Consider the following 13,179-nt stretch of genomic DNA (forward strand, 5'->3'; position numbering starts at 1 on the left):
ACGCTCTGATTGGAGGAAGACGGGAGTCGGGGTTGAGTCTTTGTCCACCAACAACCCATTTAGAGGCTCGGATGATTACCTCCATTGCCATTGTAAAGGCCAAGGGAGAGATCGTGCAGCCTGCCATGATGCCAACCTCCAGGCATTGCCAGGAGGTGGTAAACTCCATGGTGGTGAAACAAAACTGCAGGTCTTGAAAGTATGACTTGACCAAGACTGTAATATTTCCTGGGACACTGAAGAATTCAAAGGCAGTCCAAAGGAGCTCATGTGGCACTGATCCAAACGTGCTGGCCAGGTCCAGAAAGATCACATAAAGGTCATCTTTCTTCGCCTTTGCTGTCTGGATCTGGTGCCAAATCATGCTAGAATGTTCCAAGCATCCAGGGAAGCCTGATATACCTGCCTTCTGTACAGATGTATCTATGTACTGGTTATTAAGCAGGTATGCAGAGATCCTCTGAGCCATCACCGAAAAGAAAATCTTGCCCTCTACATTCAGTAGGGAGATTGGACGAAACTGACTGATGTTTTCTGCCTCTTTCTCTTTCGGGATAAGGACACCTACTGCTCTACACCACACTTTGGGTACGTTCTTCTTCTGCCATATGATCTTCATCAGTTTCCAAAGAATTGTATTGTTTCATAAAGTAGCACCTCCTGTTGTTGGGGATGTATAGTGCATTGCATAGTGTTAAGCTCATGTGACCTGTGCCCTGTGACATCATCAGCAGGCCTCATGGCAGTTCTCCATGTCTGAGGATAGTGACAGCTGTCATGTTTCCATCTGTTATCATCTGGCTGTTCAGGTCTTTGAAAGCATCGTTGGTATGTAAGAATAACATTTACGTTTATCATTTATTGATATTTACATATATTTTGCGCCTTTCACCCGTAGTCAGCTGGGATAGGATCCAGCTTGCCTGCAACCCTGTAGAACAGGATAAAGTGGCTAGAGATAATGAGATGAGACATATCTACAGGGTTGCAGTTTATGAACAGATAGAAATTTGGATGGAGTTTGTTTTGGTCACATGTTTTGGTTAGGTTGTATTGACAGAAAATATTCATGATTTTGGGTTAGCAATACAATGCTTACTGTAACAGTAGTGTTATTTCAGCAATAATTTGTACCATCTGTGGTGTGATTAACGCATACTGTACTTGCGTTAACATGGAACATGGTCATTTTGTGAATGTATATATTTTCCTCTTTGTCAGTTTTACCCTACTGCCAGCTGCTACATTAAAGAAAGGTTAACCTGGAACACCTTGTCTGCGTAGTACCTGGAGATGGCGTTTATCTACCTGGTAATTCATGCAAAGGCGTGTGAAGAGATCAGGACACCTTCCCTGAAAAAGATTTAGTCTGGATGGCAGCATATTGCTCTGAAATGTGTTTATATCATTCAGCATTAATGATGCCTTCCCAGATGTACAAGCTCCCCATGTCATGTGCACTAACGCCCCCTCATACCATCACAGATGCTGCTTTTGTGCTGCGCACTGATAACAAGCCGGATGGTCCCTCTCCTCTTTAGTAGTGTCCATGATTTCTAAAAAGAATTTCTACTTTTAGTTTGTCAGACCTCGGGACAGTTTTCCACTTCGCCTCAGTCCATCGTAAAAGAGCTCGGGCCCAGAGAAGGAGGCGGGGTTTCTGGATATTGTTTATATCTGGTTTTAACCTGCATTTGTGGATGCAGTAATGAAGTGTTTTCACAGACGATGATTTTCTGAAGTGTTCCTGAGCCCATACAGTGATTTCCACTACAGACACGTGTCTGCTTTTAATGCAGTGTCTCCTGAGGGCCTGAAGATCACAGGCATCCAGTGTCAGTTTTCAGCCTTGTCTCTCGCATACAGAGATTTCTCCAGATTCTCTGAATCCTTTAATGATATTATGGACCATAGATGATGTGATCCACAAATTCTTTGCAGTTTTACATTGAAGAACGTTATTATTAAATTGTTGCACTGTTTGCCCACACAGTCTTTCATAGAGTAGTGAACCCCTCCCCATCTTTTCTTCTGAGAGACTCCGCCTCTCTAGGATGCTCTTTTTATACCCAATCTTACTGACCTGTTGACAATTAACCTAATATTAGTGGGGTTTTTTTTTTGCATTATACAAATTTTTCAGTCTTTTGTTGCCCCATCCCAACTTTTCTGAAACGTCTTGCTGACATCAAATTTAAAATGAGCAAATATTTGAAAAAATAAAAAAATCTCATTTTCAACAGTTATGTTGTTTTTGCAATATTTTCAATGGAATATAGGGTTTCCATGATTTATAAATCCTCAAATTCTGTTTTTATTTATGTTTTGCACAGTGTCCCAACTTTTTTGGAATTGGGGTTGTAGTAAAATATTTTAAAATAATTTTATAAAGGCCTATAATTAGGTGTGTTTGCTCAAGCACTGCTGTGTGGAGCACACTATTGTTCTTCTTACACTACCATTCAAAAGTTTGGGGTCACTTTGAAATGTCCTTATTTTTGAAAGAAAAGCACTGTTCTTTTCAATGAAGATCACTTTAAACTAATCAGAAATCCACTCTATACATTGCTAATGTGGTAAATGACTATTCTAGCTGCAAATGTCTGGTTTTTGGTGCAATATCTCCATAGGTGTATAGAGGCCCATTTCCAGCAACTCTCACTCCAGTGTTCTAATGGTACAATGTGTTTGCTCATTGCCTCAGAAGGCTAATGGATGATTAGAAAACCCTTGTACAATCATGTTAGCACAGCTGAAAACAGTTGAGCTCTTTAGAGAAGCTATAAAACTGACCTTCCTTTGAGCAGATTGAGTTTCTGGAGCATCACATTTGTGGGGTCGATTAAATGCTCAAAATGGCCAGAGAAATGTCTCGACTATATTTTCTGTTCATTTTACAACTTATGGTGGTAAATAAAAGTGTGACTTTTCATGGAAAACACAAAATTGTCTGGGTGACCCCAAACTTTTGAACAGTAGTGCAAGTTTACTTATTCTGCCTTATTCCGACACGTTTTTTTTGGATCCACTACTCCTCCTAGGGCGTTCGAGATCGAGACACCGTTCCAACTCTGAGACGTCTGGCCCGAAGTGGTGTAGTGTGCTTGTATACAGCTTTTGGATCAACGCGCCCATTCTCTTGTTCTTGTCGTTTTTCTTTTGTTTTTTTCCCATAGAGAATGAATAGGGCTCATGAATCAAATCGTCCTCCATCGCAAATGCACCAAACCTCATGTGATCCTTCAGGCCAACTCCCCCGACACATACATGCAATCGGTTCTGACCCGCACTCATATTTTTCCTTTCTTTTTGCTCATCCCTTTTTCCTCCATAGGCTTGCATTGATTTTTGGCCCCATTCTAATGAATGGAGTTTTGCTTAGTAATACTTCACCACACATCCACCAAACTTCATACGGCACCTCAGGCCAAATCACCATCACACACACGATATCGGTTCTGACCCGCACTCGCCTTTCTCTCGCCTTTCATCCGTCCGTTTTTTTCTCCATTTTGCCGCTAATCAGTGGAAGCTTGACTGAGTCGTTCCTCCCTTCCCCCATAGGTGGTGATGCATTTGGCAAGGATCTGCTCATCTGAGACTTTGACAGCAAATCAACTCCAACTCAATGGCCACTTTATTAGGAATACTTACACGCACACACGATAGCAATTAGCATATAAGCATTCACGTGTTACCATGCTAGCTGTTAGCATGTTACCCATTATGATATCATGCCTGCTGTTAGCTCCTGAGTTGTTAGCATGTTCACCATTAGCATGTTATCATAAGAGCTGTTAACATGTTAGGATTAGCATGGTAGCATGCAGAGTTTGCATGTTTGCTGTTAGCGAGTTCGCCTGAGCATGTCACCCTCAGCGTGTTAGCATGCTAAAAGTTAACATACTAGCCATTAGCATGCTAGCCTTTTAACAAGATAGCTGTCAGCATATTAGCCTTAAAGTGTTAGAATTTTAACAAAGAGCATGTTAATCATTAGCATGTTAGAATGCTAGCTGTTAGCAGGTTATCTATTAGCATGCTAACGTTAACATGCTGTTTACATGTTAGTATGCTAACTGTTAACATGCTAGTTGTTAGCATGTTGGCATGCTAGCTGTTCTGCTACACCTCAGCAAGCACACTTTGCATTTTCTCTGCGGAAATGCAGTCTAGTTATTGAATTGCTATTTATTTTGATGTTATTATAAGTGTGTTACCAAGTTAAATCCACCAGGTTAAGGCTGAAGCCCAAGTTTATTTTAAATCCTTCAGAAGTTTCCACGTAACCAAACACTAACAAAACACAGCCGTGAGTTAGTGCACTGTGTGAAAGTTCACGCAAGGACTGAACCAATCTCCAGATTACAAAAAGTGACCGTCTCTCCACCCCCCACACCATTCTCAATAACACACACAGGCTGTGTTTATACACACTTAATATTTATAATGCTAAATACAAAAAAACCTGTAATACAGAACAATTTACGTAACAAAAGTTTTATAAATATTTGTCAGAACGACGAGTAAAAACGTCTTGCTGAAGGAGTCTAAGTCTGTTGGTCCTCATTGTTGGTTGCTGATGTTGGTCCAGAAGGTGAATTGTTTTTATTGCTTAAACAGTAAAGTCAGGACAAACTGGAGCTCAACGTTAGAGCTGTGACACACCGAGCCGACATTAAAGAACTAAACACCAACCAGGGCTGAGTACTCATCACCTCATCCTCCCCATCATCACCTGTAAAATACGCTGTATGGAAGTCCTGCACGTGTGAGGGGAACGTCACTAACGGGGGACGACAGACCGGATATATAACTGGAAAAAAAAAAAGAAGAAAAAAAGTGTCACATTATGGACTCCCACTTGGAATTCGCAGCCTGCTCTTTGTAGCAAAAGGGGCGGAGCTAACAGAGTCCATAGTGGATTACACTTATAAAGACTGAAGTGCTGATGGAGAACACCACAATGCGCGCGCACACACAACGGGGGTTCCGATTTATAATTAACACAAAATCAGGACTATAATGTACATTCATGATCTGATCAGCCAATCAGAGAGTTCGCTTTCTCTTCCACTGCCAACCAGCACTACTGAGGGCCGACCGGTGCAGACGGCTCACGGTGAGCTGGTTGTGTCAGAACTCCAACATCAAAACACACACACAGCAAAGCAAACACAAAAATGAGTGTGAACCTGGAGAGAACGTTTACACAGCACACAGACGTGACGACACGACACTGCATTCTGTACGAAGGAATAAACGCCGTAGTGGAACAGAAAAGTCATAGAAAGCTGAGGAAGAGTGTAATGACGGCACTTTTACACTGGGACAGTACACAATGGTAAGGTACGGTAAAATTTCCTACATTTAATGAAAAGGGATGTGTGGGCGGAGCTAGAAATGGTGCAGAATGATGATTGGTCATCTTCAGTGGCGTCTGATCATCTAAACAATCCAACTGTCTGAGATTTTAGCTCTCTGTATAATAAACAAAAATAAAATCAGTTTCTCTGTTAATGTTTGTGTTCAGTGTTAGCAACAGGAAATGATGTCACCACCCCACAAGCTCCACCTGTACCTGTAGTGTACTGTAACAAAGTAAAAGCGCTGTATTCGGGTCCGAGAGCACGGCTCAGCGGAAGCGATCACAGAAGACGACGCAAGTGAGATGTGTGGATGCTGAAGTCACTTCCTCCTCCAGTTCCTCTGCTGCTCTCTGTACAGGAACCACAGAGGAACCATCCCCATGTTTCAGACACAGTTTCACATCAGAACCCGTCCTGTGTCCTGTATGAGCTGGACAGTTTAAAGGTCCCAGTTTGGATATTATGGGATGCTGTTCACGGGATCTGAATCTGCAGCTCTTCCTCCTCGTCAGGGTCGCTGACCGTGCGCTCGGGGTCATCAGGGCAGAACCGTGACGAGGACGACGACGTTCTCATCTTCCCAAACAAGCCTGGGTTCTGCTGACGCCTCAGCCTACGAGAGAACAACAAGGAAATAGTCAAGAGGGAAAAAAAAAAACGTCATCTGGAATCTTTTAAGAGGATCTGCTGGTATTAGCTCCTGATTTCCTGGGAGAGTTCCTGTGGTTCTACTGGGGGGAAGGGGAGACCCAGGAAGTACATCTGATGAATCTTTGGGTTTCAGTTTATTCTGAACCCTTATCTGGATTTCTAACTAAAATTCAAGTTGTTTATTTGGCAGCACTTTACCACACACACACACACACACACACACACACACACACACTAAAGCTCAGCACCTGCCACGTGATGGAGTTTAAAGAAAAGGAGCATCAATACATTTCTAAAAAGTTTAAACACTAAGGCTTGAATGCCTCAACACTGCTAGCGTGCTTGATGACAAGGCTTAAAACCCAGCCCGGGAATTAAAATCAGACATGGAAAGGTGTACAGTGTACCCCTTTTTTTTTTTTTAAGGAGACTGTTGTACTGATTTCAGGGCTCCTCAGCATTCCCAACCCTCATCAGGCTCTTAAATATTTCTACATCGCATTTTAAACCTGCAGCTTATTACAATCCAAACATTTCCACAAAACACTGGTTTGCAGTAACGCTGATGTCAACATCATTTTCCCAAAACAAAGCAGAAACCATAAAGAGACATTTTAATCTCAACTCCATCCGCAGGTTCCATCCCCACCACAGAGTTCTCTGAGCCGCTGTGAATCACTAAAAGCAGATAAAAATATCTCGGGGATGATTTATTAGTGTGTGAGTCAGGAGAACAGAGGTGTGCTTTGTGATGATTCGACTTTAATTCACATTTACAAAGCAATCTGCCTTTGTGCAGTTGGTCCAAAATCTGTGCATTAGACAAAAAACACAGGAGCTAAAATACAGCATGCTGAATTCACTAAAACAAACACACACAAACAAACAAACACACACACACACACACACACACACACCTCTGTGCCCAGAGGAGAACATGGGAACTGTGTCTGTTCTACTTTGCACCGATACGACATCCTAATCTTCCAGAGATGTTGTTTCAGCAGACAAAACCTGCCTGGCAGCTAAACACGCCCACACACCAGATAAACACACCCACACACCACCTGTGCACACAAACACACCATATAAACACACCCACACACCATATAAACACGCCCACACACTGCCTATGCACACAGACACACACCATATAAAACATGCCCACACACCGGATAAAAATAGAGAATCTATTCTTTCCAGCAGCTCTGACAGTGCGGGGCAAATCACGGGTTTATATTAATGCACTCGCTCCAATACATTCTCATTACTATAGTAACAGCTCATTCAAGTTTTCTGTAAGGAAATGCTCATGTAGGGGTGGCACGGTGGTGTAGTGGTTAGCGCTGTCGCCTCACAGCAAGAAGGTCCGGGTTCGAGCCCCGTGGCCGGCGAGGGCCTTTCTGTGTGGAGTTTGCATGTTCTCCCCGTGTCCGTGTGGGTTTCCTCCGGGTGCTCCGGTTTCCCCCACAGTCCAAAGACATGCAGGTTAGGTTAACTGGTGACTCTAAATTGAGCGTAGGTGTGAATGTGAGTGTGAATGGTTGTCTGTGTCTATGTGTCAGCCCTGTGATGACCTGGCGACTTGTCCAGGGTGAACCCCGCCTTTCCCCCGTAGTCAGCTGGGATAGGATCCAGCCCGCCCGCAACCCTGTACGGGATAAGTGGCTACAGATAATGGATGGATGGATGGATGGATGGATGGATAGACGGAAATGCTTATGTAAGATTTCTGGAAGGAGTCTCCAGTGTCAGTGCTTTGTAACAGTCAGAGTTAAAAGTTGGAACCAAGTCTTCTGACATCTTCAGGACGGAGGAGTTTACACTTCTTTCTGGTTTCTCAGTAACGTGCAACACGCTGCGCTTTTTTGTCTTATGACCTTCAAGAGAGAATAAAGAGAGTCTGCTGAGGGAAAGACTGTTTATAGCTGCTATAACATCAGTGACAACAGGAACTAACTTGTTTCATGGACATTAAATGCAAGTATAAAATAAAAAAAAAAAGTATGAAGTTCTTTAATACATAACTGTAATTCTTGGTAAGTTGCTGTGGTGTAAGAGGAATTAAAAACACTCCAGGATGGTAACAGTAACTCTGCTACATCACACCATCCCATCACTCAGTATTTTACTGTAAAACACACACACTATATAATTAATAATACCCTTGCTTGTGTACAGATCTGAGGCTCTGCGGGAGAAGAGCAGTGTGGAGCAGTGACAGGAATCATCTGCCTTTAAATGGTGCTAAATTACACAATATGCAGTTTTGAGCACATTTACTTGCTAAAACACTAAAAGCTTTTCAATTGAGGTCACTTACTGAGGTTCTGCTTACCCAAGAGACAGCAATATAAGAGGAATACACAGAGAGAGAGTGTACGTGTGTGTGTCTAAGGGAAAGACAGACATTAATCCCACCATGACGCACGTCTTCAGGCAGTGATATCTCTGATTCCCTTCATATTTTAGGATTTTAAAAATCTTGAACAGCCAGGAGGAAAAAACTAATGTTCCATGCCCAAGATTTCATGCATTATATTTGATAGATTCATGCTCATTTTTAGTCACAAGTTAAAATAAATCTCAGTTTGGTCTTTAGGATCTCTAGGAAAAGTTGACTCTTGTTAATTCTGTCTTTTCAAGGAATTGGATCATTTGATTCAGTTCATCAATAAAGTGCCTTTTCTTTCAGATCCAATCTCTCTTCACGGAGTCAGATCACGTATCCTGGCTCAGCAGTAAGAGAGTCAACTCTTCAGTTTCATTTCTTTTTTTCACAAGTCAGACCAACTGACTCGACTCGCCAATAAGAGTCAATTATTTGTTTTAAATTCCGTCCCTTTTCAGAGAGTCAGATAATTTGACTCATCTCAGCAAAGAGTCGACTCTTTATTTCAGCTCCCAAATGGCCAAACACTAATATTTCCATTTTACATTTATTACTCTATAAAGCCCACTTCTCTTCAGTCACTGTGACGACCCCAACCAGAATCCTCCTGTGCCAGGCCAACCTCAGTTTCCATGACAACTGAACACATGCTCCATCTGTCATGAGACAGGTTCCGCCCTCTTCTCCATTGCCATGACTACATCAAACCCTAACCTACCAGCTCTTCTAATGTTCTCTCTCATACTCATTTACACAGCATCCCTCTGTCTGTCTGCCTGTCTGTCTCTCCATCTGTCCTTTTCTTCTGTCTGTGTGCTTCTCTCTCATGCTGTCTCTGTGTCTGTTACTGAATCTGTCGGTCTCTCACTCTGTAACCGTCTCTTTGTGCTTCTCTCTCTCAGTCTGTCTTTGTGTCTCACTCTTTGGTGAGAACAAAATATACAGTTGATAATAATAATAATAATAATAATAATAATAATAATAATAATAATAATAATTTTCAGTCCTGTAGGGGTGCCACTACATTATAGATAATATTTTACTTTATTAATAATTCCTTTAAGAGTGATAGGAGTCAACAAAATACTAATGTTTTAAGGATTTCTATTAAGTGAATAAACCGTGTATGTTCAAGCCTACATATATGAAAGGTGAGTGTGTGTGTGTGTGTGTGTGTGTGTGTGTGTGTGTGTGTCTTGAATCATCTGCCTGACAGGAGGGATTCAGGCTTCTCCAAGTCTCCCTGTTACTACGGTAACCCACAGCTAGGCAGCTCGGGATTGGCTGCAGGGAGGCAAGAGCCAGAATGCAGGGAGAGCAGTGTGTGTGTGTGTGTGTGTGTGTGTGTGTGTGTACACACGCCATTTTACCTGGACTGTAGGTGCTCCAGCTGAACTTGAAGGTTCTCCGATTGCTCCACTTGCTCATCCAGAGCCCTCTGCAACTTCCTGCTCTGGTTACGAGCATCATCCAGCTGAAACACACACACACCAAAAAGTGTAGACAAAGCAATGTTCCCCAGAGTATCACTGACTTTATAAAAACACACCCCAAGTCATGTGCTGTGATGTCACCATGAAGTAGTGGGCGTGGCTTGTGTGACTGTCAGGCTGTCTTGTATTTTATTTTCAGTGTGTTGAATCAGGGTTCAGAAAGTTAAACTCCACCCTGAAACACATTAAATCTGTTGATATTAAAGTATTTGAGAGTGTTTAGTGATTCTGGTGCCAATCTCTGCTGTTTGTTATTGTTAACACAGCGACAAAACATTTCAGCGATCTCAAACATAACCGCTGGGACTCTACTGTTCACTCCGAAGACGGTCAGGATCACATTAATGACAAATCCAGTGTAGAGCTGGATACACTGGAACAAAACTACTTTAGGTAGAGATGAAGCAAGAGATAAATCCCACTGCACCACCATCAGCACAGCATTGTGGGTAATGTTGGAAACTGTTCAACTAAAAGTAGACCAACGTGTCCATGAATGACATTTAAACAAATTTTTATAATAAAATAAATCTGATTCTGCTGAGGGTGGCACGGTGGTGTAGTGGTTAGCGCTGCCGCCTCACAGCAAGAAGGTCCGGGTTCGAGCCCCGTGGCCGGCGAGGGCCTTTCTGTGCGGAGTTTGCATGTTCTCCCCGTGTCCGCGTGGGTTTCCTCCGGGTGCTCCGGTTTCCCCCACAGTCCAAAGACATGCAGGTTAGGTTAACTGGTGACTCTAAATTGAGTGTAGGTGTGAATGTGAGTGTGAATGGTTGTCTGTGTCTATGTGTCAGCCCTGTGATGACCTGGCGACTTGTCCAGGGTGAACCCCGCCTTTCGCCCGTAGTCAGCTGGGATAGGTTCCAGCTCGCCTGCGACCCTGTAGAACAGGATAAAGCGGCTACAGATAATGAGACGAGATGATTCTGCTGAAGATCACATGTTAATGACTGAGATTAACACACACAGCAGGAGTTTTCCTTTAAATGCTAACAGAACACTAACCTCATCCTCAGCTTGACCCAGCTCCTTCTTCAGCTCCTCCACCCTCAACCTCAACTTCTTCACCTCGGCTTCGTGCTGATCCACTCGCCGGTTAGCGTGAGCTAGCTCCGCCATCTTCTCTTGATACTGCTTCTTCACCTTTGTGTGGACGTGACGCAAGTCTGCTAGTTCCTGGGGGGGAACCCCACACACATACACACAAATAATGTCCTTAGAATAAAATCACAAACTATAACTCTACAGAAGCTTCAGAAAATAACAAATCAAACAGAACCTGTGTGTAAACAGGACATCGTCACCTTCAGCTCAGAATAAGGTTTTAATATTAGTGAAACGTAAACATTCTCAGCTTCCAAAAAAGGGGGTTTTACTTGGAATCCTTTCTGAAAAAGGGAAGCACTTTGTTGTAGGATCCTGCCAGAGTGACAAATATGCAAAAATAGAAGAAATCAGGAAGGGGGCAAATACTTTTTCACAACACTAAGTATTTTACGCACAAAAAGTTCAGTGATTCATTTATTTATTTAGCAATAACAAACCTAAACAAACAAAAATATTGGGAATTTTACTTCTCAATATCATTCCCCTCTGAAATTCTTGAATCTTTAAAGCTCCATTGTTTGTCCCTCTGAAGAACCCTGACAGATGCAGAACCCTACAACACATTCAGGTTCTCTATTAAAATGGGTTCCATGTAGAACCTTTTCAGAGACTCTTTCAGACAGGAAATTGCTCTTTAGTAGAGAACGACAATGTTTTAAGGATTCTTGTAGAGAGAATTCAAGAACCCTGAAAAACGAAGTGTTATAGTTCTGAGTTTTATATTTGGGGCGTGTCACAACAAAAATAGTTGTTTTACTGGATAATCCAAATCTACAAACCTATAGTTAATTATCTTTAAAATAAGGGATCACTCGGTGACAGATACATTACAGATTAAGGAATGTAACCATGTGGGTCATTTTTGATGCGCTCTCAGAGAACTTTAGTGAGACTGGACTCATTCTGTGGAGACACGCCCCATTTTCACTTTTTATTCCAAATAAAGTTGTTGGGTTTTTTTGCTTGGTGTTTTTAGAGAGACAGAAGGGGGAAAAAGTTCTTAAGCCTTAAAAGTTCTAAATGTTCTTTATAAAGTGCAAACTCATTTCTATACACTGCTCACACATCAATCAGCAGAGTTAAGTGACAACTTTAAAGTCCATCCATCTCATCTCATTATCTCTAGCCGCTTTATCCTTCTACAGGGTCACAGGCGAGCTGGAGCCTATCCCAGCTGACTACGGGCGAAAGGCGGGGTTCACCCTGGACAAGTCGCCAGGTCATCACAGGGCTGACAACTTTAAAGTCAGAATTATTAAATTAGATTAAAAGTTATTAAAAAAAAAAAAAAAAAAAACACCACGACAAAATGAAACACATCCTTCCACAAACTGCAAATAGTAAATGTCCTGAAAGGATTCTGCTGTTTAAAGACGTCCCACTAAGCTGATAGATGTGTGATTAATTAGAATAAAACACACCCTGCTGATGTTACACACAAACAGATGGATCACTTTTAGGAGGAAAAACAAAACAAATTACATCTAAAAATCACAGAAGAAAAAAAAAAACCTGACAGCAGCACAAAGAAGACACCGCTCCTCACTGAGAAGCTTCCAGAAACTCACGACTTCAACACTTTGTTTTAATAAAAAAAAAAAATCTCTGAGACACAGACTTCCTGCTCTGCTCTTCCTGCTTCCTCTACACACTGATCTTTCTTACCAGCTTCCAAAATCAAAATCACTGACTGAAATCAGATAGGATGCAAACACTGAGAGATAACTTAAAATATCTTTAAATGATTCTTCACACCAAAGCATCTAAAACTGTGAGAACATGCAGGTGTGTGTGCGCTGGGAGACAGCAGATACTGGCACAGCAGCTTTAGATTTCAGAGGAAGTGAAGCAGCAGGAGAGCAGCGAGTCGCTGGGGGGTGGGGGGCAAAAAAAAAACAAAACTCCTGCATCATCAGTGAACATCAGTTATGAATAAATGATGGTGTGAGCCGGTGTGGGTTCGCCTTCATCCGCTCTGCACCAAACAAAACAAACAGTCTGACTCACACTCGATGACTCACCACACACACACACACTCTCTCTGTGTGTGTGTGTGTGTGTGTGTGTGCAGGTTCCACTACGTCAGCAAGCATTACATTTAAGTTTAAAAAAAAAAAAAAAGGCTGCAAGTCTCCTGGAAGTCAAATCAAATCTTTTTACACTTCAGCAA

General features: G+C 42.2%; 1 protein-coding gene across 2 annotated transcripts in view; it reads right to left on the reverse strand.

The window, feature by feature from the left end:
• Positions 1-4,426: 4,426 nt before the first annotated feature.
• ccdc102a (coiled-coil domain containing 102A) overlaps positions 4,427-13,179 on the reverse strand; it is a 102,134-nt gene continuing 93,381 nt past the window's right edge. For both annotated transcript variants that reach the window (XM_060940734.1, XM_060940735.1), the window contains exons 7-9: positions 10,908-11,078; positions 9,783-9,886; positions 4,427-5,982 (exon numbers count right to left, since the gene is read on the reverse strand). In XM_060940734.1, coding sequence (XP_060796717.1) covers positions 5,844-5,982; positions 9,783-9,886; positions 10,908-11,078 — 414 coding nt within the window. In that variant the 3' untranslated portion in view covers positions 4,427-5,843. The remainder of the gene's footprint in view (positions 5,983-9,782; positions 9,887-10,907; positions 11,079-13,179) is intronic.

This window comes from Neoarius graeffei, chromosome 15, assembly GCF_027579695.1.
Source record: "Neoarius graeffei isolate fNeoGra1 chromosome 15, fNeoGra1.pri, whole genome shotgun sequence".
Lineage (NCBI taxonomy): Eukaryota > Metazoa > Chordata > Actinopteri > Siluriformes > Ariidae > Neoarius > Neoarius graeffei.